Here is a 27,581-nt window from a genome sequence, read left to right as displayed (position 1 = left end):
GCCCTCCTATATACAATAGACAAACAGGCTGAGAAGGAAATCAGAGATATATCACCCTTTACAATAGCCACAAATGATATAAAATATCTTGGGGTTACTCTAACTAAGCATGTGAAGGACCTATATGACAAGAACTTTAAGTCCCTGAAAAAAAGAAATTGAAGAAGATGTCAGAAAATGGAAAGACCTCCCATGCTCATGGATAGGCAGGATTAACATAGTAAAAATGGCGATCTTACCAAAAGCAATCTACAGATTCAATGCAATCCCCATCAAATTACCAACACAATTCTTCACAGATCTGGACAGAATGATACTCAACTTCATATGGAAAAATAAAAAACCCAGGATAGCCAAAAGAATCCTGTACAATAAAACAACCTCTGGAGGCATCATGATCCCCGACCTCAAGCTCTACTATAGAGCTACTGTAATAAAAACAGCTTGGTACTGGCATAAAAACTGGCATGTGGACCAATGGAATAGAATTGAAGACCCTGACATTAACCCGCACACCCATGAACATATAATTTTTGACAAAGAAGCCAAAAATGTATAATGGAAAAAAGAAAGCATCTTCAACAAATGGTGTTGGCATAACTGGATGTCAATGTGTAGAAGGCTGCAAATAGATCCATATCTGTCACCATGCACAAAACTTAAGTCCAAGTGGATCAAAGACCTCAACATAAATCTAGTTACTCTGAACCTGATAGAAGAGAAAGTAGGAAGTACTCTTGAATGCATTGGCACCGGAGATCACTTTCTAAATATAACACCAGTAGCACAGACACTGAGAGAAACAATCAATCAATGGGACCTGTTGAAACTGAGAAGCTTTTGTAGAGCAAAGGACACTATCAACAAGAAAAAGCGACAGCCTACAGAATGGGAAAAGGTCTTCACCAACCCCACATCTGACAGAGGGCTGATATCCAGAATATATAAAGAACTCCAGAAATTAGACAACAAAATGCCCAACAGTCCAATTAAGAAATGGGCTATAGAGGAAGTTCAAATGGCTGAAAGACATTTAAGGAATTCCTCAACATCCCTAATTATCTGGGAAATGCAAATCAAAATGACTCTGAGATACCACCTTGCACCTGTCAGAATGGCTAAGCTCAAAAACACAGAAGACATCTTATGCTGGAGAGGATGTGGAGCAAGGGGAACTCTTCTCCACTGCTGGTGGGAATGTAAGCTTGTACAGCCACTTTGGAAATCAATATGGCACTTCCTTAGAAAATTGGGAATCCATCTCCCACAAGACCCAGCTGTAGCACTCTTGGGCATATATCCAAGGAATGCTCAATCATACCACAAGGGCATTTGCTCAGCTATGTTCATATCAGCATTGTTTGTAATAGCCAGAACCTGGAAACAACCTAGATGTCCTTCAACTGAAGAATGGATAAAGAAAATATGGTACATATACACAATGGAGTACTATTCAGCAGAGAAAAATAATGACATCATGAGGTTTGCAGGCAAATGGATGGATCTAGAAGAAATCATCCTGAGTGAGGTAACCCAGACTCAGAAGGATGAACATGGTATGTACTCACTCATAGGAGGATACTAGATGTAAAACAAAGATGACTAGACTGCTACACAACTCTAGGGAGTCTACCTAGAAAACAGGACCCTAGGAAAGACACAGGGATCACCCAATGACAGAGAAATGGATGAGATCTACATGAGCAACCTGGATGACAGAGGGAGTAATGAAGGGCAAGGTTTGAGAGAAGGGAGGGTTGGGGGAGCAGGAGATCCCAGCTGGATCAAGAACAGAAAGGGAGAACAAGGAATGGTAGACCATGATGGATGAGGACCACATGAGAACAGGAGTGGGCAGAGTGCTGGAGAGGTCCCCTGAGGTCCACCGTGATGCATCCTCTGTAGACTGCAGGCAGTGGTCGAGCGAAAGCCTGATCTGACCTAGTCTGGTGATCAGATGGCCAAACACCTTGATGGTCGGGCTGGAACTCTCATCCAGTGACTGATGGAAGTAGATGCAGAGATCCTCAGCCAGGCCCTAGGTGGAGCTCTGTGTGTCCAGTTGTCGAGAAGGAGGAGGGACTCCGGGATCGTGAATTATTGAGCCCAGGATTGGAAAAAGCACGGGGAAGAAAGGCCAGATGAACGGAAGCACATGAATTGTGAACCAAAGTCTGTGGAGCCCCCAGCTGGATCAGGCCCTCTGGATAAGTGAGACAATTGAGTGGTTTGGAGTGTTTCGGAGGCATCCAGGCTGTGGGACCTGGACCTGTCCTTAGTGCATGAGCTGGTTGTTTGGAACCTGGGCTTACACAGGGACACTTTGCTCATCCTGGAAGGAGGGGACTGGACCTGCCTGTACTGAATATACCAAGTTTAAATGAATCACCAGGGGAGTCTTGGCCCTGGAGGAGATGGGAATGGAGGGGATGGGTAAGGTGGGGGTAGGGGCGGGAGGGGGGAGGACAGGGGAACCCATGGCTGATATGTAAAATTAAAACACAAATATAATAAAAAAAAATGGGGGGGAAATAAAGTTTAATTTCTCAGGATCCTCAGAGATGGTCCAGTGGGGAACGTGCTTGCTGCCACTTTAGGACCCAGCACACAAGGAAAAAGTCAGCCATGGAGGCACTGTCAGAGATGGGCAGATCCCCAGGCCTCCCAGCTGGCTGCCCAGGCAGGGTTAGGGAGAGCCAGACTCAGGTAAAGGCTGTGTCTCAAAAGGGAATTTGGTGAACTATAGAGAAAGACACTTCACACCAGCTTCTAGCTTCCATATGCACACTCACAGGTACCTGCATACAAATGGACACACACACACATACACACAAATAAATAATTAATAGTTAATACAAATTTTCATTTTCTCCCTGGAGTGTCTGAATTGTGACTTACATAACATTTTCATCATTTAGATTATAGATATGGCCTTTTGTGCATTTACTCAGTTTAAAAGAAGACAAAGATAGCAGGCTGAGAGAAGAGAATTATGGGATTCTACAAGTTCCAGGCCAGGCAAGTCTGGGATACAGAGTGAGAGCTTACCCCTTTTTAGGTCTCAAACCCAGAACCAGTTTCCCTCATCACTGTGGTACCTCTCAGCACTTTTCACCCCGCCTCTACGCTAAATCCCTCCCTCCCAGGGGCGGGGCTTCTACTTCCCTTCCCCAAGTCTGACCCCTCTATAACTCTGCCATTTTGGCTACTCCAGTCTCTTGGCCTGTTGGCAGGTCCACCTCTCCACCTGCTTCTCCTCTCTTGCCCTCCCTCCCCATGTCTCCTCTCATGGTCCAGTTTAGTCTGCCAGCCGTGTTCAGCCTGGACTCTTCCCTCTGCCCCTTTTCTCCCTTATATCTACAATGAAAATCTATCTTCTCCATGCTTCAGGAGTAGTTATGCACTCCTTTTATTTCATTTTTTCATTCACCTGCAAAACCATAAAAGTCAAGAAAAAGAAAACAAAAAAAAAATGCACACATTATTTTCTAAAACTATACCAGTATTGAAAACCACTATAGAATTTTATTCAAGTAAAAACGTTCTGAGGGTCATACAGCTCATTAACTGGGAAATTAAAAATCCTATGACTTGATATGATTTATTCTCCTCAGTAATTACTATAAAGTTACCTGATTTAATGTTTCAGGAAGGTTATAACTTAAATACAAAGATAAGAAGAACAAAATTATTCATAAAACAATTGCTTCTCCATTCTCCAAATTACTAAGACAGATTTTTCCATACTCCTTAAAAGCCATTTTCCAGGTAAGGCTAACTACCAGAAGGCACATTGAGCTCACATTTGAGATCACTGCTAAGTAATTTTGAACCATGGTCTTCCGATGTGGTTTGAAAATGAACCCATTTTGTTAATGAGGAAGTTCCGCTCCTTTCTTTTTACACCACTTTCTGCAAGTCCTTCCTTAGGCTTGTTTGATCCTGGGTGTTCTAGACATTTCTTTACAGAGTACCACATATGAAGCGAAAGTGAAGTGCTGTTGGCATGCTGGTGGATGTGTATGCGCGCGAGTGTGCGTGCGTGCGTGCGTGTGTGTGTGTGTGTGTGTGTGTGTGTGTGTGTGTGTTCCAGCAGGTGTACTGCCAAACAAAGGTCTGCGCAGTGATACCTGGTGGAGCTAGGGCATAAGAGCTGCTCCTCCCAGAGTTCTCAAGGGGACTGTCTGGGGCTGGAGCACGGGAAAGAAACTCAACAAAAGAATAGCGTGCTGAAAGCTTCGCTGTCAAGTAAGAAGGTGGCTGCTTGGAGCCCGAGCTATCTTGTTTCTCAAGCTTTAGGAAAGGATTCCTAATAAATAATCTGCTGCATGGGTAGTGAAAGATGTTATATTTAATTAAAGACATGGCTCAAATCCTTTTTTGGGGATGCCTTTTTTTCCTCAAAGAAAAATGATATAAACAGTTTTCTACAAGATGTTGCCTTATTTTCATTATAAAAATGAATGTCAAGTAAAAGATAAATTTAAGTATTGTGTAAATGCATACATGAGAAGATTAATAAATGGTAGTTAGGAGAAAGATAAGACTAGTGATGGTGTGTGATAGCTCAGTGTGTAAGGATACTTGCCACCAAGGCTGACCATTTGAAGTCATCCCTGGGACCCACACAGTAGAAGAAGAGAACACTCACTCCTTCAAATTGTTCCTTGACCTCCACACTCATGCAATGTACACACACACACACACACACACACACACACACACACACACACACACAGTACTTTTTAAAAGAAAGGAGTTTCCATGACAGACAAAGGCACAAAGTGTCTCAGAAGGAACTTTGCTCTATGTGTGTTGCTCCAGAATCTGCCAGGGTATGCATGCCAGCCAGATTGGGAAGAACTCACGCCTCTGTACTTCAAAGGGAACTCTATATGGAAAGAAACTAAGCAGGAACAATTATTAACAGTTACTTCCTCACCCCAATTTCCTATCAGTGAAGGGCTATGGAAAGAATGTGCCATTCTTTATGAGGAATGGCTTTTATAGATATCTTGCATCTGTTAGGTTGAAAGGATAAATAAAATTTCACTACAGTTGCTTAATGAAACCCTAAGAATGCTTTATAAATATGATTAATATCCTACATTGTTAATGGATATACATCAAGCAAATTGTAGGTTGCCAGGATATTAATGTCAGTGTTTTTTTTTTCTGACATATAGTATTTACTTGCATTCTTTCTATGTGATGCTACTGGGTAATGACAGAGATATAGGTCAGCCATGCATGCAAGTTCAAAGCTTTGTTGGACACTTTTTGCAACATCATAAAGATGCTAACATATTAAACAATTGAAATGGCTACATTGGGCATATGGAATAACTAAATAATAGTATGTGTGATGAATCCTGTTCTATAAAAGCAAATGAAATAGCAATCTGATGAATTTTGCTTTCCTTATACACATTTTTTAAAAAATGACTTTATTTTATTGTATTTGTGATTTGTGTATGTGTGTATGTGTGTATGTATTTGTGCACGTGAGTACAGGCCAGAAGATGTCCAATCCCCTGAAGTTGGAGTTACAGGGTGGTTGTGGGCCACCCAATGGGGTGCTGGGAACCAAACTCAGGTCCCCTAAAAGAACAGCAAGCATTCTCAATTGCTGAGCTATCTCTCTAGCCCCTTGTAGAAGTTTTGATTAAACTATATTATTGGTGAATAATGGAAACTGGATTGTTCACAGGATGAACAACTGAATAAAGTTGGTTTCTGTGAACCATTAAGGAGAATGAGATATTAGGAAAGAGGAAACTACACAGCCAGAGAAAAGGCTGAGGAGACACTTTCTTTCCTTAGGGTTACAGTATGATCAAGACTTCTTACTGAACTGTAAAGGTGGAAAGCCTTACACAGTAAGATAGAACAAACATGCCACCTGGGGTATCCCCTCTTATACTGGCACTCTTGCTACCATGAGGACCCACCTTCAAGACTTCATCTAAGTCTAATTATCTCCCAAAGCCTTCACCATCAAATGCTATCAGCACATGACTTTGGAGGTAAAATCACTAACAAATTAATTGTAGGGACACATCTAAACCACACCACCAGTAACGATTCATCACTAAACTTGTATTCTCTTTTTCTAAACTTGTATTCTTATTTTTGCCAACATATTCTTTTGCTAAATATATTGATAATTTATTAAGAAATGTTTTTAAATAGAGGCTCATTAACACAAATTTAAAATGCCTCTTTCTGGCCAATAGAATTATTGAGTAGGAATGTTTCTTTTAAAAGACATGGCAGAATCATTAGATGGATAACTAGCATTATCGGAAGGGAGAAATGTGTGAGAGGTCGAGGTTGAGTCCAGAGGAAAAATACTGAAAATTTGATGATATCTTGGTTTATATACTTAAAACACAGTGACTGGATAAAAACTATAGCTTTAGTAGCACCCAAAACAGACATCTCTAGGGTTCCAAGACAACAGGGCTGACAGGGCAATCCCACTCCTCCCCACAGCCACAGGACAGATCCACTGACATTGCTTTAAAGCATGAAGATAACACGAGATGTTATTGATGACATTGTCAGCAGACGATTAGAAAAGGACTTCAAAGAGAAGATGGGGCGAGTGCTGCCTGTTTTCCTCACATAAATCATCTATCACCTACCTACTATTATCATCTATTATCCATCATCTATCTATGAATGGCATGAAAGAGTCAGGGGATAATTTCAAAGGAAGTGAGACTGTAGGAATGGGGAGAGTGGCAAGAAATAAATGTAGGCAAGGTACAATGATGCACATATATGACATCATTTAACCCAGTGCTGTACAGTGATGCACATGTATGACATCATTTAACCCACTATCGGGTGTGCTAACTGTGCTGGTTAGTTCTAACTGTCAACTTGACTCAACCTAGACTCACTTGAGGAGAGAGTCTTAGAGAGGAAATAGCCAGATTGGATTGGCTTGTGGGTATGTCTGTGGGAATTGTCTTGATCGTCTTTGGAGGCTAGGGCAGCAACATTTCATGGGCTGGGCCCTGGACTGGGCAGGACTGTGTAAGAGGAAAAAAGCTGGGGTACTATGAAAGCAAGCAGAAATGACCCAGGCTTTCATTCTCTCTGCCCTTGCCTGTGCATACAGCGATTGGAGCTCCTGTCTGGACTTCCCCCGATAATAAACTGTAACCTGGGATTGCAAGCCACATAAACCCTTTGTCCTGCGTAGCACTTTTTCTCAGGATATTTTATAACACTATCAGCAATGAAGCTAGGACACTAAGAATTTAAAACAAGAACCAAAGAACCTTTTCTTAAAAAAATTGATGATTTGTTTTGTGATTAGGTGACTATTTCCATCTCCAATCAATAAGGAAGTCACCTTGCATGTTTAATTGTATCCAGTCATCTAGTCATTGTGTTTCTTTGTATCCAGTAAATACAGAAGTTAATGCTTGTTGCAGACTTCCTAGCAGGCCAAGGGGACACTCACTCAGAACTTTAGGTAAAGAAACTCTTCTCATTCTCTGAGGAGTAGTTCCATGGAGCTGACATGATGAAGGATGTCCTTTTGAAGCTTTGAAGGGCAGAAGTTTGAAATCAGGTGTCATGCAGCATCATGACACCACTGATGGCTTTAGGAGGGGATGCTTGCCTGCCTCTTATCCCTTTGATGGTCCCAGGTATTTCTTGACTTGGGTTACATTGCTACCATGTCAGCCTTCATCCTCACATGGTCTTTTTCTCTCTGTACTGTCTTTTGACTTCTGTCTGTTTCACATCTGCTTCTGACCTTTTCTTAGAACATTGTTTAACCTTTGAGCCTACCTCAGTCAATCTAGGATAATCATCTCATCTCAGGGTCCTTAAACTAATCACACCTGAATTCACTGGTTTCAGGGATTAGGAAGTGGCTGGCAGCATCACTTAACCTATTACCCTCAGTGGAGTAAGCTTACTTATACTCCCATGGGGTACGTGAAGCAATTGCGATGTAGAGAGCTCAAGGGACGGGCCCGAGGTTTTCCAGCTAATAAGCTGAGAACATGAGATTCATGTTTACTTCTAGAAAAAAAACACTTTCTTAAAAGAGTAATGGTTTCTAGAATTTTCCATTTGGATATCAAAGATAATTTCTGTGATCCACTCTTTACTGGACTATCTTATATCACTGACAACATAGGATACACCAGAATTCCCTACTTCATGCAGTAATTCTGTGGTTAAGTTAGTCACATCTGACTAGGCTGTTTGTTGCACACTGTATTAATTAGCTTTTTTTCATGGCTGTGAGAAAGTGCCTGAAGAAAACAAAAGGGGGAAGATGCTGTCTTCTGGATCATGGGTTCAGAGATCACAGTCTCTGGCACTTTGCCCCATTGCTTCTGGGACTGCACACAGAAAGGCAGAACATCACAGTAGGGGAATGTGGCGAGCAAAGGGACTTGGTGCACTTCACACCTCACGATAGTAGGCAGAGAAACAAGGACAGAACTCTGGACAAGACAGCGGGAAATGGGCCCCAAGAACACACTCCCATATCCTGAGACACTTGCTTCTTTGTTTTATTTATTTATTTTTTACGTATTTATTTATTGTGTGTCCATATGTGTGTGTACACATGCCATAGCACACATGTGAAGTTCAAAGGACAGCTTGTGGAAGTCAGTGATTTCCTACCCTAAGAGTTCTACGGATCCAGCTTGGGTCTTCAGGCTTGGCAGCAAGCACCTGTCCCAGTTGAGCCATCTGGTTGGTCCCTATTTTTCTCTGTTGTTGTTAAGATTTTCTTTTTTTATTTGTTGTTGATTTGAAACAAGGCCTTATTTCATAATTCAGACTGGTCTAGCATTCCTCCAGCCTTAGAATTCAAGTATTAGCATTACAAAAGCAAGTTGGGGAGGAAAGGGTTTATTTGGTTTACACTTCTACATCATAGTCCATCATTGAAGGAAATCAGGACAGGAACTTAAGCAGGGCAGGAACCAGGAGGCAGGAGCTGATGCAGAGGCCATGGAGGGTGCTGCTTACTGGCTTGCTCAGCCTGCTTTCTTATAGAACCCAGGACCACCAGCCTAGGGATTGTAACCCCCCCACACACACATACACACATACCAGGCTAGGCTCACCCCCATCAATCACTAATTAAGAAAATACAATGATGGCTTGTCTACAGCCAGATCTTACGGAGACATTTCTCAGTTGAGGCTCCCTTCCCTCAGGCGACTTCTGCTTGTGTCAAGTGGACATAAAACTGTCCAGTATAGTGAGCCACCATGACTGATTCAATTATTTCTTCTAAGTTCCTGTCTGCAAAATTTCTGCTACCTCCCAAGTATGCCACCAGATCATCAAATCCATAATTAGATTTAGTCTATCAGTGAGGGAAGTATATTCATGGTCCCTTCACCTACTAAAGCCTCATCTCCAAACATTGCACTGGGGACCAGAGCATAGGGGTCTTTTAAAGGGTTATTTCATATTTGTGCCATAACACACAGAATTTATAATAAAAATGTATTGAAAATAACCTTAATGTCCTCCTATAGGAGGCTAAAGCCTTCATGGTCCCGCCATATGTATATCCCATGCAGGCCTTTTAAAATGAAGCAAATGCATAATTACATATGAGATTTTCTAAGAGAGTAGATCTGAGTATTCTCAGAAAAATAAAGCAAGTTATGAAGAATAGGCTAATGAGCTTGACTGTGACAATCACTTTCCAGGCTACACCCATTTCAAAGGCATGTGGCATGTTTTACATACTAAATACATACGTGGATCTGTTAACCATCCCTTGATTAACCTGTGAACATGAAGACTTAAGTGGAGCATGCCTGAACCTGTGTTGAAGAAGTTCATTCAGGACACAGAGCTGTGTGTGTGAAATGCAAGCGTTTCATACATAACAAAAAGGATGCATACTTACATGCATTTATATGTGCTGCATGTACTGAATGTCTTAGAAAGGTAAGTCACAAATTTGCAACTGTACTTGCTTTGAGAAGAAGAATGGTGGAGCTAAGTGTGGGAATGGAAGGGAGCTTTCTGTAGTAAATGTTACCGTGTGACTTGATGTTACCTGGCTATAGATATGGAGCAGGGGGGAGGGAGGAGGGAAGGAGGGTGAGAATCCAGGAGCTAGTTTTCACCTAATTTAATTTTTATTTTAGTCTTTGTCTCCCCCCTTTTCCTTTTTTGAGACAGTCTTGCTATGTAACTTAGGCTGGCCCCGACTCAAATAGTCCTCCCACTCCCGTTTCCTGAGGCTGGCGCATGCCACCATGCTTTACAATTTTAGCTTCATCACTTAATACATTTTACCTTCTTAGACAATTCATTGCTTCCCAAACATTGTGTGTGTGTGTGTGTGTGTGTGTGTGTGTGTGTGTGTGTGTGTGTGTTTATGTGCACCACTCCATCATCTTTGTGTTTTCTTCATCTAGAAACCCTACCGCCCCACTGTTCTGCTGTGTAACCCAGTGTTGGAACCTACCCCCTCTCCTCTCTGCTCAGAAGCTCTGAGCTTATGCTCTGAATTATGGTCCTGTTTCTCAGTTGGTCACTTTCATTAAATTAGCTCCTGCAGGAAAGCATGCATCTTGGTCATTTGTACGCTCTCCAAGCACCAGAACAGCTTTGCTGAACACATATAACTGATCACAAAATTTAAATGGAAGAGTCTTCTAGGAAAAGCTGTTTTCTGTGAGGACCAGTTTCAAGGGAACTAGAAAATAACATGTGACCCAAATATAGGACTCCTACTTAACATCAATATCTAAAGGAGCCAAGAGATCCCAAAGCTCAGCATCAAACCTGAACTATACAAAGTAAGGTGAGTGAGTACATGGGGTGTAAACGGTCAGGAAGCTGCATTTGATATACATTTCAGATAGCACAAGGAAAGAAAACTGATTTCAATTCTAATAAAAAAAAAAACCATGGCTCTGATGTTTGTATTTGTTTGTGCCCCATCCAAGCAGATAGCCCCATTACAAACTATACAAACACTAATTCTGTCATGCAGTAAGGCATGTCGAAGATCAGGACTATCAGCCTCTCACTGCCCGCCTCCCCAGATTCACATCTATGCAAATCTCACTATTGTTGAACAGATGCATCCTCACATTCTAAAATCACCGTGCTTTCTGTGTTTAGTTTTCCTTCACTGGAAACTACTGTTCCTTGTTGTGGGTGAATGGGAGCAGAGGGTCACATTACTCAATGTATGTAACTTCCCTATATCTTAAAGTGCTTCATAATGGCTGACTATAACTCACCTTCAATGACCGATACAGCCCACTTTTTCATGCTTCTAGGAGACAGGTATTCAGTTTGGATCTCTATAAATAGGTATGCTGATGTCAGACCCAACCTACCTCTTCTGACCTTATGCTAATGTCAGATATTATAAAATGATGACGTTCACTTCGACTTACTGTGAGTGCAGTTTCATATTCTCCAGCAGCCAAGTGGGCTGAGCCCAGGTAGAGAGCAGCTTCTCCTTCCATGCCTTTGTCATTTCCTGAAGTGAGGATGTAGAGAAGTAACCATGGTGTTGGTGGACAGTCACCACACAGAAAAAAATCCGCATCAGTCAAGACAATAGACAGTCACCCTTTGAAAAACCTTACACACCTACCAATGATCCTTGAAATTAACCTGCATTAAAAAACAAGCAGTGTGTGTGTGTGTGTGTGTGTGTGTGTGTGTGTGTGTGTGTGAGAGAGAGAGAGAGAGAGAGAGAGAGAGAGAGAGAGAGAGAGAGAGAGAGAGAGAGAGAGAGAGAGAGAGATATTAAAGTAAGACCTATCTGGATCTCAAATGATAGGTTAAGATACCCTAGCAATGTAAGTATAAGGAGTTCTCTCTATACACACTGCCTAGTATACACTTTCCACATGTTGTAGAATGTTTACATTAGTCTACCATTTGTAGACCTACAGTTGTCCAGCATGTCTGTGACAGCTTACATGAACCTGGCTGCACACTCCTGCCAATCATCTACATCCCCAAAAGGACACATGATTAACAAATTATGAATGTTGGTCTGAATTGCTGGTTCAAGCTTATGTGAGAAAGACCGGAAAAGTTCTGCTTCTTGGTACAGAAGTCTATGCACACACTGAAATGGAAAAATGCTTTCTCCTTCCTAATTTCTATGATGTATTTATTTCAGCAATGACCCAGTTCTTTCCAAAGGCAAAAGTGTAAAGGTGTAATGTATGGTTCAGTAAGAGGTATGGCATACTACTGGTGAATCCATAGCTTATTTACATTACTATGGAAATGTAATCTCTAAACTTTATATATTAGAAACAACCATTAAAAGTTTTCTTTAAAATAAGAACACTTTTCTTTTTCTGTTTTTAGATGTCACTGTCATCCAAATCCTGGAAATGCAGATGCCAACAAATCCCTGTTGGCTTAGGTCTCTGCATAGTCTCTTTGGGTGTCTGAATCCTGGATTCTAACCACAAAGGATTTCCAGAGTTACCAGATCCTCCTTGCTGTGTTCTGTCTCTCCACTCACTGAGTTACTGCTGGTGAGGACTTAGAATGCCGAGACAGACAGCAAAGGCCTCCGACAGTGCATGCTTTTGTTTTCTAGCTATTTCGCTGGCTACAGAAAACTATGCTACAAGATCTCACACTTCAGCAGACCTGATGATCTGTGATCCAGCCTGGTGATAAAATTTTAACTTGGAGTCCAGCAGGGTCCTCGATAGGTTTACAGGTGACAGGACAGGGGTGAGCCTAGGGAAGGAAAGATGAAGTAGGGGAAGTGGCAGCTGTAGAAAGTGAGCTCCACACACATAGAAGTCGATTATGCATAGTTCGTATTTGCTGAAAGAAATAATTGGTATGGAGGGGGGGGAGACAAAAGATTTCATATTTTCCTCATATCTGGAATATAGGTTTAGCAACACACAACATACACATACACATGATATAAAAGCAGAAGGGGAGATATTTGGAGCAAGGATGGGCATCTGTGAGGGGCAAGGATGGGGATCTGTGAGGAGCAAGGATGGGGATCTGTGAGGGGCAAGGATGGGGATCTGTGAGGAGCAAGGATGGGGATCTGTGAGGGGCAAGGATGGGGATCTGTGAGGGGCAAGGATGGGCATCTGTGAGGAGCAAGGATGGGCATCTGTGAGGGGCAAGGATGGGGATCTGTGAGGGGCAAGGATGGGGATCTGTGAGGGGCAAGGATGGGCATCTGTGAGGGGCAAGGATGGGGATCTGTGAGGGGCAAGGATGAGCATCTGTGAGGGGCAAGGATGAGGATCTGTGAGGAGCAAGGATGAGCATCTGTGAGGGGCAAGGATGAGGATCTGTGAGGAGCAAGGATGGGGATCTGTGAGGAGCAAGGATGGGGATCTGTGAGGGGCAAGGATGGGGATCTGTGAGGAGCAAGGATGGGGATCTGTGAGGGGCAAGGATGGGGATCTGTGAGGGGCAAGGATGGGCATCTGTGAGGAGCAAGGATGGGCATCTGTGAGGGGCAAGGATGGGGATCTGTGAGGGGCAAGGATGGGGATCTGTGAGGGGCAAGGATGGGCATCTGTGAGGGGCAAGGATGGGGATCTGTGAGGGGCAAGGATGAGCATCTGTGAGGGGCAAGGATGGGGATCTGTGAGGAGCAAGGATGGGGATCTGTGAGGGGCAAGGATGGGGATCTGTGAGGGGCAAGGATGGGGATCTGTGAGGGGCAAGGATGGGGATCTGTGAGGGGCAAGGAGGAAGACAGAATAGGGAGCAAATGTATACAAACTAAAATGATGGATGTGTAGGAAATGGCATAATAAACAGTACAATCATACTACAAAGCTATCAACTACCCAGTGTGATACATCACGGTCATTTGTATCTAACTGTGGTGGGGCGGGTGTGGATTCACCAAAGAGGAGGCAAGAAAGGGAAATCTACACATGATGCCACATTTTGGAGCAGCTACTTGAAACAGTCAGCGAGTACAAATATTAGTTTACAAACTAGTGGGCTGAGAGCATGATTCGGCAGTGGCATGTTCCTGTGGTACACCCAGGTACCTGCACCTGACCCTGGCCATCAGCTAGGCCTAGGTGTGGTAACCTTTCCTGTTTACTGAGTTGTGACAATGTGACAGCAGGGAATGACAGGGAAACACCAGTAACGACAAAAACAAGATGTAGCTGCAACTTTGGCGTGATTAAAATGGAGTGATACATGGGTTGTAACTTTTAGTTTGTAGGGTAGTGATGGAGACAGAAAGTAGTTCTGTTTGGTGAGACACTCAGTGACTAGTGTCCTGGGGGAGCACAGCAAGGGAAGGGGAGCCCTGAGGTGAGAAGGTGAAGCAGGTTCCAGCTCTCACTGGGCTTGTGAGGGAAGAACTCAGGAGAAGACAGGAGACAGCACGGTATCTACAGTCAAGTGGGATTAGCAGAAACACCTCCCAGCTGTAGGAAAACAAACCACCCTGCTAAGTAATCACCGGGGAAAAAGACAAGGTGAGCTACAAAATGTGAATACTGTGAGATGGATGAAAGTGAAAATGCAACAAACAGAAAGCCAGATAAAGTAACACACACACACACACACACACACACACACACACACACACACACACACACACACGAGCACACAGACCTAGCAGAGCCGACCTAGTGACATAAGAAGGAATGCACATCGGGATCAAATGGGAGTTAGTCTAGGAGACTAAGGTTGGTTCAAAATATACAAGCCAGTACTATCACGTCAATAAAACAACAAAAAATGCATAGTCATCCCAAATGATAAAACAAACAAACAAACAAAAATAACAACAACAACAACAACAACAACAAAAACCTCTTAGCAAAATTCAGTCCCTTTTCCCCCTAAAGCCCTCAGCAACACTGGAATAGTGGGAAATTTTCTTAAGGTGTGAATGGACATCTACAAAACCCTCATAGCCAACATCATGTTTAGTGTGAGGGGCTGAAAACTTTGGTCCTAAGAGCAGAAAGAAGGCAAAACTGTCCCTGTCGCCAATTTCAGGTTCTAGTCAGGAACACTAGTGAAGCAAAGCCATCGGATCAGAAGGGAGAAAAAACTGTGCTCAGATGCATGCATGGTCTATTTGTGAGAGCAGGCATGTGTGTTTGTGAGAGCAGGTGTGTATGTTTGTGTGAGCAGGCGTGTGTGTGTTGAAAGCTTCAAAACATGAGGTTGGACCCTCTTCATGACATACAAACAAATAGATAAAGTAACACACACACACACACACACACACACACACACACACACACACACACACAAAATGTTGGATAAGACCAAAATTAAAAACTTGTGTTTTGCTGAATGCCACCAGAAGGTGGAAGGGAGAAAATGTTCCAATCAGATACCTGATGAAAGGCTCACAATATGAATATGTAAGGAATTTTAACAACTCAATAATAGACAGATAACACACTGAAATGTGCAGAGGTGGTGAAAATGGTCAGTGGGACCACTCTGCAAGCTAGAGCTCCCCAGAAAGTGAGCATGGAGTTATCACATAACACAACAATCTCCTAGAGGTGCACCAAAGAGAATTAATTAAAAATGTACAAAAGTTCTACTGTGGACAAAACAGCTCACATGTCTATCAGATTATGAACAAGTATAGAAAGGGTGAGAAAACCATACAGTGAAGTGCCACGTGGTGGACGTATGGAGGAAGGGAGCCATGATGCATGTTGCATGTTGGATGTACCTTCAAGCACCATGCTTCTCCAAGGCTTCAGGCTGGCGCTCAACTTGAACGTTCCACTATGGTGCCCTGGAGAAGAAGGATTCTGTCCCTAGTGGGTGTTAGTGTCTCTTAAATACCCTCTAAAGCCAATGTGGGAGGCATGTGCTCTATTCTTTCCTTTTTCTATAAACTATGTTACCGCACAGAAAATGCAAATGTAAAGTGTAAAGTCTTCTCCTAGTGGACATACCCACCATTGACTTAAAGTGTAATAGTATCTTCTCCTAGTGGACACACCCACCATTGACTTAAAGTGCAATAATATCTTCTCCTAGTGGACACACCCACCATTGACTTAAAGTGCAATAATATCTTCTCCTAGTGGACACACCCACCATTGACTTAAAATGTAGTCTTCTCCTAGTGGACACACCCACCATTGACTTGAAGTGTAAAGTCTTCTCCTAGTGGACACACCCATCATTGTAATTCTGGTATCACTTGCTGTGTGACCAAAATTTGCTGTTGACACTGATTCAAATGTACCCTTTATTCCCCTAGAGAAGACATGGACCATTATTTATGCAGAAGCAGTTAATTTGATGGAACGATGCAGTGGGTAGCCATTCCAGCTTTGATCTGGAAGTTCCAACCCCCATTGAGGCTTCTGTAACTGTCACACCTACAAGGTGGGGCTGAGAGAGGATCCTGAAGACCCAAGATCCGGTTGGGCCAGTTCTCTTGGTTCCTGGACCCTGGATGCTGGAGGTAGACTGAGCAGAGTTCTCCAGAGAACATCACCAGACTGCGCTTTACCTTTCCCAGACCCTGTAAACTATCCCTTCACTTGTAAGTTACATCACAAAATAAACCTCCCTTTTAACTACCTGGAGTGGCCTTAATAATTTCACCAATAGAACTTACCTTTCAGTAATAAGAATTTCCTTTAAGTACTTCAACTAAAGTTATTTAAAATGATAACAGAAAAAAAATGAACTCAAACATTTACTTTTCCTCTATAATAAATTAAAATCACACCCCAAGACTAGTCCTATTTACCCCAAATAAGCCATCAGCTACTAAACAGATGAATTCATTAAATATGTCCACGAATCAATAAACTCTAGTTCAAGACTGTAACTTCCTTTTTCCCCTTCATAGAAAAACTTCTCTATTAGAAAATAACTGTGTGGTAACGTAGTAACAAAAAGGATATTTTTTCTTTGCATGTTATAAATTAAAAGTTTATAAGAATATGCTCCATTTTCCTTATGTTTTATACAGATAAAGATGCTGTAAGATAGAAAGGGTATGAGCAGCTTTCTCAAAAGCATTTTCACTGCTTGAGGGTGTGAATGAGAACCATGAGGGCATCCTGCCAGCCTGTAGACTCTGATGCTGCCAGTCTGGGGTGGGGCAGAGTGTGACTTTCACAGCATGCCTCCTGGTGATGTTGATAATGGTAGTCCCAAGGCTGAGCTTTGACAGGGGCAAAGGTCTAAGGCATTTGCAGTGTTATTTCCTTGTTACTTCTAACTAAACATTTGCCACAATTTCTCAAGTATCTGATTATAGGGAATTTATAAACAATAAAGGATTTCTCAGATTGTAAAAAACACACCACCTACACACACACACACACACACACTTGCAGATGACCTTACCTCCTCTTTGCGGGTTCCTTGTTTTACAACAGTACCCCCAGTGGATTGTAATTTTGGAAATAAAGCTTTCAAGAAGCTAATGGATTCTCATTGTCAGCACTAAAGGCCCTAGCTCTACCTTACAGTGAAATCTGAAAGCAGATTGATGGCATTTGTCTTTACATTTCACAGGAAATAATTACCCTAACACTTGACAGTTTTTACTCCTCTCTTGGGAGAACCAGTGTCTGTCCATTAAAGAAAACAGTGTGAGAGCACTCTCTTCCACCCACCTTCTTTGGCTATTTCAGAAGCTTTTATTAGAATTTTGATGGCCTGTTTGTATTCTTTGTTTTCCAGCATTCTGTCTGACAACATTCTGTAGGTCCTCACGAGACTTTCACAGGCTAGCAAGTTGAGAAGTTGACCCGTCTCATCCTTCCATATCCGTCCCTGTGTCAGTTCATGGAATGCTTCATAATGCTGGGCAGCTTCCAGAAGCTCACCTGAGGAACAGAAGCCATTCATAAATATAAATAAAGTACAGGCCAGAAACTTGTTTTCAGAATTTTACATATTTGTCAGCACTGCTCATACAGGGTGGGAGAGAAGCGGGGAATGCAGTTCAAAGGATCTGAACTGGCACAGGATTTACCTCTAATGGGGCCTCAGGTTCAGCAGTGAATTCTGGTTAGACATCTCCAAGAGGGGTGGACTCAGTGGTGGAAATGACTGCCTTTGTGCAAGTTCAGAGACAGCACGAAGGCCCATCTCCGGTTACTAGCCTCATAACATGTGTAGTGTCTCTAGGACATTGTGCATTCTCCATTTAACCCACAGTCTGATGTTGTAGAATTCTCATGGTTCCATTTTACAGAAGGGAGTGTGGAGGCTCAGCTCACCATTGTGTGCTCAGAGGGTACAGAGTAGTGAAGACTCTTAGAGCCTGTGCTCACCACCATTATCCTCATTGCTTTCCAGAGATGGCAACTGCCTCACCCTTGGCGAGCATTCAGGAACCATGAGAGATATGCACCAGCTACCCGTTTCAGATTAACACAGTGGGTTTTAAACCTGCTTCTCGGAGTTTGAAGGAGGCACCACCCCATACCCTCCCCTGTCGTCTGCCTAGTTCGGGATGATGAGTCATGTCTCTTCTCAAATCCCAAACTCTAAATTAGCCTTAAGCCATTTCATTCATTAAAACATAAGGCAGTATGTTTCCGGGAGAGCAGTTTGCAGTTCCACGCCGCAGACTGCATGTTAATGACCTGCAGAAAACATTCCCACTCTCTTTGGCAGAAGCATTAGAGTGGCACCACTTGTCTTAACTAGACCAACTCACCTAGGTATTCCAACTCACCTAGGTATTCCAACTCACCTAGGTATTCCAACTCACCTAGGTATTCCAACTCACTCACCTAGGTATTCCAACTCACCTAGGTATTCCAACTCACCTAGGTATTCCAACTCACCTAGGTATTCCAACTCACCTAGGTATTCCAACTCACCTAGGTATTCCAACTCACTCACCTAGGTATTCCAACTCACCTAGGTATTTCAACTCACCTAGGTATTCCAACTCACCTAGGTATTCCAACTCACCTAGGTATTCCAACTCACCTAGGTATTCCAACTCACCTAGGTATTCCAACTCACTCACCTAGGTATTCCAACTCACCTAGGTATTTCAACTCACCTAGGTATTCCAACTCACCTAGGTATTCCAACTCACCTAGGTATTCCAACTCACCTAGGTATTCCAACTCACCTAGGTATTCCAACTCACCTAGGTATTTCAACTCACCTAGGTATTTCAACTCTAGCAATTAAAAGTGAGTATTGGTTTCAAGCAGACAGCCTGCTGTTATTTCCATTTCCTTCCTTGTTTGGGTAGACTAATTACTGCACCCCTCTGCCTTAGTTTGCCATTCTGTGAAATAGGCACAGAGTGAATTAGTTCACATTCAGAGTATTACAGAGTCAGTGTAAAATAAACATTGGAAGTGTTACCAGTTGGCACATTAGTAGCATTTCTGCAATAACTAACCATCAATTGTAGCACAGTCATATTTATACTTTAATTCAGCTTATCCTGCAAAATATAAGAATTAGTCCCTCTAACAATATTACCATGACAGTTTAAATTAACCCAAACAGTTCATATTAGGAACACACATGTCCACAAGTTGTTTCATTGGATAGTGTAGGCAGGGATGGTGCTGCCTTGACTATTTATATAATCTGTCAACATTTGTTATACTGACTTTGTTATTGAGACTACTATTAGTGAACACATAGATAAGCCAAGAGTGTTGGCACACGCCTGTATAAGCCCAGCACTGGGAAGAGAGTGAGAGAGGGTCAGGGTTATAAATTGCAAGACGAGGTCTCAAAACTCCATCAGAAACAAGAGTGCTATTTCCAAAGAAAGCTAGACAAAGCAGAGAGTCACCAGCAAAGGGATGGAAGCAAAACACAGTCAAGTCACAGCCAGGATGAGTTCTTACCTTCGTGCTGGGGTGGGAATAAACAAAGATACCTAACAGTCCAGCGGAGCTGTTTAGAACCTAAAAACAGCTTTGGAAGAGAGGAGAGCACACAGCCATAAATTGATATCCAGTAAGAATACTTCATGTCATAGGTTTTTTTTTTTTTTTTTTTTTTAATAATGAATGAAAATATCAGAAAACATCTACAAAGCACTCTCTCTGGGAGAATAGCTATGGTGGTAGATGGCTTCATTTTTATTTTCCTTTTCTTTATTTCCCTTTCTTTCTGCTTATTGGTATTTTTGAGAATTTCTGTCATCAAAATATGTTTAGTACTAAGAAATACACAACAGAAGTCATTTAAAAATAATGCCCAGCTGGGTGGTGGTGGTACATGCCTTTAATCACAGCACTCGGGAGGCAGAGGGTGGATCTCTGTGAGTTCGAGGCCAGCCTGCTGTACAAAGCAAGTTCCAGGAAAGGCGCAAAGCTGCACAGAGAAACCCTTTCTTGAAAAACCAAAATAATAATAATAAAATAATAATAATAATGATAATAATAGTGCCCAGCCCCTTCTCACTTTGAAACAGGTGTAGACAGTGAACACCACCTCTTCAATCTGTGTTTCCTTGCAGCTGGCGGCTTTTGTACCTCCTGTAAAGGTCTGCATAGTTCTTCATCAAGGCCTGTAGCACCTCTCACCAGAAACCCCTTCCTCAAATACCCATGTCCCTCATTTTGGAACTTCAATGGAACACTGGTGTGTGTGTGTGTGTGTGTGTGTGTGTGTGTGTGTGTGTGTGTGTGTGTTATGCCCCTCTGTTAACTACATTTCTGCCCATAAAGTATTGCTTTGTGACTCTGCAGAGATATGCACAAAAGCTCTTTTTCCTTTTTCAGTGTCTATAAAGTGGGGATACATTTTGTACCATGTGAATAGGGAATAGTGGATACAGGAAACTGAGAAAATCAGGGAGTTCGAAGAAAGAAAAAAACTGTGAAGTAGATGGTACTCTAGATAACACAATTAATTTAAATTGGATGTAAATGAGGCATGATGGTTCAAATAAGAAGTGAGATATCCTTGTCGACATTTGAGGGTAGAAGTTGAAGGCAGGAAAGGAGGAGGGAACAGAGGGGAACCCAAGGACAAAAGGGTGGGAAAGGGCCGAGGTATGGCTGGTCTCTATTTCCTGTGAGCCACACGTCCTCCTTGCTGCTGACTAGTGAGGGCTGTTAGGTTTTCAGGACAGACCCAGATGTGTAAGGAGGAACACAGTCTGGGAGGATTTGGGGGTACTGCTCACTATGAAAGGCCATCTTGGAGCAATCAGAAGTGGTCTCTTTTTGTTTGTTTGTTTTTTGTTTTGATCTGAGGATTGAACCCTGTGCCTTGCGCTTGCTAGGCAAGTGCTCTACCACTGAGCTAAATCCCCAACCCCAGAAATGGTCTTTTTGTATTAATTTGGGGCTTTCTAGAGCTCTAGGGACTGCCTATTCCAAGACTTGTCTGGGATTCAGGATTCAGAAGGGTGATTTGTGACCACCATGGGAAAGGGGCCTAAGACACTTGGGTGAAAAAACAGGAACCCCCTTTCCTGGTGGGGTAAGGCATTGATCAAAGCAAAAGTTTTCTTCCTCATACATTATTTTTTTAAAGATTTATTATTTATTATATATGCAGTATTCTACCTGCATATATGCCTGCAGGCCAGAAGAGGACATCAGATCTCATTACAGATGGTTGTGAGCCATCATATGGTTGCTGGGAATTGAACTCAGGACCTCTGGAAGTGCTCTTAACCGCTGAGCCATCTCTCCAGCCCCCACCTTTTAAAAAAGATTTATTTATTTATTATGTATGCAGTGTTCTGTTTGCATGTATCCCTGCAGGACAGAAGAGGGAGCCAGATCTTATTACAGATGGTTGTGAGCCACCATATGGTGCTGGGAATTGAACTCAGGACCTTTAGAAGAACAGCCAGTGTTCTTAACCTCTGAGCCATCTCTCCAGCCTAACACACATTATTTTTTAAATGTGCCTCAGACTGGTGGATATAATTTCCAAGTTTTCACAAATGGGGAAACTGATGCTCACAAATCAGAAATGGTCCTTTTGTATGAATTTGGGGTTCTCTAGAGCTCCGGAGGCTGCCTATTTCTGAGTAAATTAGTGTCTGAAATCTGTAAACCACATTTAAAATTTTATGATTAGAGGTTGAATTCCTGACCATCAGTTCTACCACATCAGCTACAGCACCATGAACTGTTAGGAACATAAGTTGCCTCACTTGAAATTGCAGGCAATTAAAAGCAATGCTTGAGTTAACACTCATGGGTCTCTCCTAGGCCTATAATATTGTCATTCAAACTGGTCATCCTTGCAACCATTAACAAAAAAGGAAGTGCCAATCCCTCGTGTGCTTCTGATTGGTCTTCCTGAATACCCAGATTCATAATCAGCTCCATTCAAACACTCTGTTCTCTCCTCAACCATGTGGGGACACCTCAGGGACACTTCGAATTCTTTGGATGTTCCAATGTAGTGACTTCAGCCAACCAGTCATGGCTTCCATGCCACCTGTCACTGATGAGACTGGTCCCCAGGGTTCTGATCAGCACTGCTTCAAGTGGAAGGACTTGTATGGAGGAGAGCTTTTCAGTCCTTCTCAAAGTTTTCAGTCCTCCAGTTGCTTAATGGAAGTGAATAAGGCAGTTAGGACTTGATTCAAAGGACCACAAGTCCACAGATGGCTCAACCACAATATCCAAAGGCTGGTCAGAACTTGAAAGCACACATTATAATACAGCATATACTTGACTTAGAATACTAAAAGATATGCCTATGCCACGATAAGATTATAATAACTTAAATGCAGTTACTGCCTTGAAGCAGGATCAATAGTGGTATTTCTGTCCAATCTATCTCCAATAGCAACAAGAACATTAGTAATTATTTTACACTGTAAGTAAGTGTTCTGATGCCAGTTGAATAGGTATCTATTGCAATATAATGCATACCACTTTTATCTGAAAACTTTCACAATGTTACTAAAGTTTTGGAAAAGGCCATAAACAAAACTCATTTTGACCAAGCTAGAGCAAATACCAGTGAAGATAACAAGCCAGTATAGTAGTTACTTCACTTAGAAAAGAAAGGATTTATTTGGGATTATGGTTCCAGAGGGCAAGAGTCCATGATGGTGCAGTGGAGGCAGACAGTGACAGACATGGTGGCTGGAGCAGCATGTTCACAAGCATGAAGCAGAGATTTTGCAATATATCTGATTACACTCTGTAAAGATGTGTCACTGTGGTTGGTTTAATAAAAAGCTAAATGGCCAACAGCTAGGCAGGAAATATAGGTGGGACTTCCAGACAAAGAGAGCTCTGGGAAGAAAGGTGGGTCACAAACTGGACACAGAGAAAGCAGGACATACAAGAGGAGAAGTAAAAGCCACAAGCCATGTGACAGCACATAGATGAATAGAAATGGGTTATTTAAGTTATAAGAGCTGGTTAGAAACAAGCCTAAGCTAAGGCCAAGCTTTTATAATTAATAAGAAGTCTCTGTGTCATTATTAGAGAGCTGGCTGGTGGGACAGAGAAAGACTCATTACACAGAGAGAACAAACTAGAAATAGGCTGCTCACCTTCACACTCTCAAAGCTTCCTCCTACAAACTTACACTGCCCCAAGGCTCCCAAACAGTGCCATTAGTCAGGGACCGAGTAAGGGATATCTCATTGAAACCACTACAGCTAGATTTTTCAAATATGGCTCATGACAATCTTTGTAACTCCTTTGAAGTGTTCATATTTAATCTACCCTTCATTTCCAAATAAAATTTAGCGTATCAGGACCTGGAGAGATGGTTCTAGACCCCAATATCAGTTTTTTAGAAGGGTAAGAGTGAGTGAGCAATGTGAGTGTCTAAAGTCTGTCATCCTCTGCGATTCTCAAGTGTGGACACTGTTTTCTACTGAGGAGCAGGAGCAGAGGGAGGAAGAACAGTTGAACTCGGGATCACAAAAATAAAATAAGACTTAGTGGAAACCTCATATTCATTAAAAGTCTCAGGGGTTGGGGATTTAGCTCAGTGGTAGAGTGCTTGCCTAGCAAGCACAAGGCCCTGGGTTCGATCCTCAGCTCCACACACACACACACACAAACAAAACAAAACAAAAAACCCCAAACCCCCCCCCCAAAAAAAGTCTCCTGGGTGGGTGGGGGACAATCACTTGGGCAGCAGGATCATTAGCAAATCTTCAGCACTGTAACATCAGGCTAGCAGTCAGTGAGAGATAAGCAGGTACTACTGAGCTGTGTGCCTTCAGGGCATGGCCCTCTGTCATGCACAAATGGGCCATGCTCCTTCACCTGAGTCAGGGAAGAAATCAGGGCCAAGCTGTGTCACTGCGGGGATGAAAGGCAGCCCTCCATGGGTACTACCAGTGGACCATTCATTTCCAGACCATGAAATGGCATCGAAAACCACATCTCAGGTGAATCTTGTGAACAACTGTGTGGCACAGGAATATCTAGGTATAGACAAAAGGTGGTCCAAGCCTTGATTTTATTTCATTTTTCTTTTAACAATTATATGACGTCCACATAAGCAATAAAGACTTTGGCATGTATTTATAGTTTTTCACCTCAAGCAAAGTGTGCTCCTAAAATAAACACACTCATTGTATCTAAGGCCACACAAATAAGTCCAAGCATTTATTTAAAAACACAAACAAAAGCCAAACCATGCTGCTGTAAACTGCACAATGCTTGGTAGGATGTTAAGACAAACACAATGTAGAGAAAATACAATTTTATATATTTGGATATTACCCAAATTGTGGCTTCCCCTTCTCTGCACACCATCTCTGAAAGTTTATAGATATTTGTTGCCTCACAGCAGATGTCTAGAACAAATATTAAGTAAAGGGAAATGTATATGATCTCTCCCATTTTAGTTTTTTTTTTTAAAGTAGGAAGATTGACTAGATATTAACACAAATAGGTTTAAATGTGAAGCTGCCATAAAGGCAGGAACATAAATGTAATTCTCCCAGCCGCTATTTTGATGCACATTTTTGATTCCATGAATATTTTATGAAATGGCCCAAACTAAAGCCATATAACATTCCTGCATTACTGATGCTTGCGCCCGTAAGCTATGAACATTAGAGGCATGATTGAATGCATTAAAATGAACTCATTCAGCAGTGCATTGATTACTTGAAGGGGGGAGGGAAGCGAGAAAAAGAAAGGAGAAAAAGAAAAAGAAAGAAAAAGAAGTTGCTCCACTTCAGGAAAACGGCAGACACTTGGAGTCTGAAAGACAGTGGGGTGAGAACAAGTGTGAATACAAAAAAACGTTTCAGAAAGTTTTGCTCATGTTAGCCCTGACATTAATTAGGCAAGGTGTTAATTATGTCCAAAGATGGCTGCTGGTATTGTTCAAATAATTTAAAATGTCACATTCCCTAAGAGGCAGAGGCCTGGTCTGCTTTAGCTCCATACATCAGCAAGTCTGAGAGCAACTAATTATTTCTCTTTCTATCAACTTCTACATTTGCCAGTAAAAACAACACGGCAGAAACAATTGCATGAAAATAATTTGACAGGTCCATGAGGCCCATTTCCTCAGTGAGTAGGGCATATATTGTCAGCATATTTAGTTCTAAATTGTGTACGTTTGTTGAAGACTTTAGGGAAACATTCCACTTTAGTTTAAAACAACAACCTAAGGAACAATAAAGCTTTATGTATATTATATTGCGTTTTAATCTGGAACTACTCGCCATCTTTGGCGTAAGTTACTATCCTGTACAATGTAGACATAGAATGTGCTAGAAACAATATTGAGCAGTAACAAAAAGAGAAAAATGTTACCACCCTGGTGTAAAAACAAAAGACATTGCTTTCCATTTTGGCTTAACTGCAAAAGCAATTTACAGCATCTTTCCATATTTACATTCAATTGTAATCATTATAACGGCACTACACATGCTGACATAGCTGAGGCTCACCATCCTGCCAATGGAAACTCTGGAGTTCCATCGTTAATATCCTGTTGGGGGAATTTGCTGTTTACTCTAATCCACTGTACACCTTTGCAAAACGGAATACCAGAAGACAAAGGTTTGCTTTCACAAACTCAATAACATCTCTAATAAAGAGTTCAGAAAATGTGCCCATAACTTTCAAGGAGCTATTGTTGCACAGAGGAGACTTAGAGAGCTGTTTCTTTCCAACACAGATTCAGGTGGGCTGTAGGAAAGTCATTACCTACCAGTTAAAGGGCTGATGCTCACTGAAGGAGACAGTGAAAGAGGTTCCAGGAGGATGGTGTGTGTGTGTGTGTGTGTGTGTGTGTGTGTGTGTGTGTGTGTGTGTGTTGGAGACTGAGAGGGAGACTCAAAAGGTCTTTATTATTATGATGGCAAAACTGGATCAGGTGAAGCCTGCCTTGATCTTCAGAGCCCTGTAGGAAGCACTGTCACCAGCTGCTGCTTTGATAGTTGGGTGTCCCAGATGCAGCCAGTGAGCAGGCATAACTACTGAGTGCAAACAGTTGCTGTCTTGGGGGGTAGGTCTGCTTTAGCTGCTGGCTTTGGGGGAAGAGATCTTTTGGGATTTGTCCCAATCAAAGGATTGATCCCTTGGTAGATTCACACCATGACAGTATTATTTGGAAGTGGGGCCTAATTGGAGGAATTAGGGCCCTAGGGTCACTGGAAAGATGCATCTTACCCTTGGTCCCTATTGTTTTTCTTTCTGCTTCCTGGCTTCCTTGAAGTGAGCAGCTCAGCTCCAAGCTGCCCTATCACAAGGTCCTACCTCACCTTGGGCCCAAAGCAGAGAAACTTCTGAAGCCATGCCCTGAGACAAGCTGTTACCCCTTGTTCCTGTTTTTCTCAGGTGTTTGTCACAGCTGTAAGAAGTCTGACTGAGATAGTTTCTTTGCTCTTAAAAAATGCATAAGCTGAAGATATCAGATGGTCTCAAAATAAAATAAAAAAAAACCATAAAGCACTGGGTTCAACCCCTAGTACCACCAAACCCTGGTGTGATAGTACACAGCTGTAATACCAGCTCTTGGAAGGTGGAGGCAGGAGGATCAGGAGTTCAAGGCTACATAATTCAGGGCCAATTATGGGTTATATGTGACTCCATCTCAAAAACAAAGGTAAAACATTTGTAGAATTTGTACACATGAAATTAGTACTTCTCATTAACAAACCTTGAAGAACTTCCAGTTTTCTTCATATAACATATTGTTTTACTTTCATGTTTATGCCTTATTTGAAAATCCCTTTTATAGTTTTTAAGACCAATTAAAGAAACAAAACCCTAGGAATTTAACCCAGCATTTTGTGTGTACCAAATGGCTAGTACTGTACCAATCATCGAGCTACATGTTCAAGCACTCAAACATCCTAAGTGGGAAGTGTTGTTAGGTACACATGTGTTCAGATAAGGGTCCCGTACTGACTTTAGCACTAACGAGTGGCATTTCGTAGTTTTAATAGTTATCACTCTTACCTGCAATCCATGTTAATCTGATTGGGGGCGGGGGAGGAGGAAGCTGTCCTCCACACCTTCATTAAGTAGATAATCAACATGCTATTTGGGATATTACAAAGGAAACACCAACAAACAGACTGAAGATTTAGATGAGCATGGAGATAAACCACGTAGTTGGACACTTAGTAGTTGCCAGGCACACTCGTGACAGCTCTTCCTTTCTCTTCTCTCCTCCCA

General features: G+C 42.1%; 1 protein-coding gene across 1 annotated transcript in view; it reads right to left on the bottom strand.

Moving 5' to 3' along the window:
- Ttc29 (tetratricopeptide repeat domain 29) overlaps positions 1–27,581 on the bottom strand; it is a 202,233-nt gene that overhangs the window by 111,276 nt on the left and 63,376 nt on the right. The window contains exons 7-8 of the mRNA XM_036188837.1: positions 17,622–17,834; positions 11,424–11,509 (exon numbers count right to left, since the gene is read on the bottom strand). Of these exons, the coding sequence (XP_036044730.1) occupies positions 11,424–11,509; positions 17,622–17,834 (299 nt within the window). The remainder of the gene's footprint in view (positions 1–11,423; positions 11,510–17,621; positions 17,835–27,581) is intronic.

This window comes from Onychomys torridus, chromosome 5 (assembly GCF_903995425.1).
Source record: "Onychomys torridus chromosome 5, mOncTor1.1, whole genome shotgun sequence".
NCBI lineage: Eukaryota > Metazoa > Chordata > Mammalia > Rodentia > Cricetidae > Onychomys > Onychomys torridus.
Note: the sequence above shows the minus strand (reverse complement) of the source record. Positions and strands in the feature narration are given on the sequence as shown.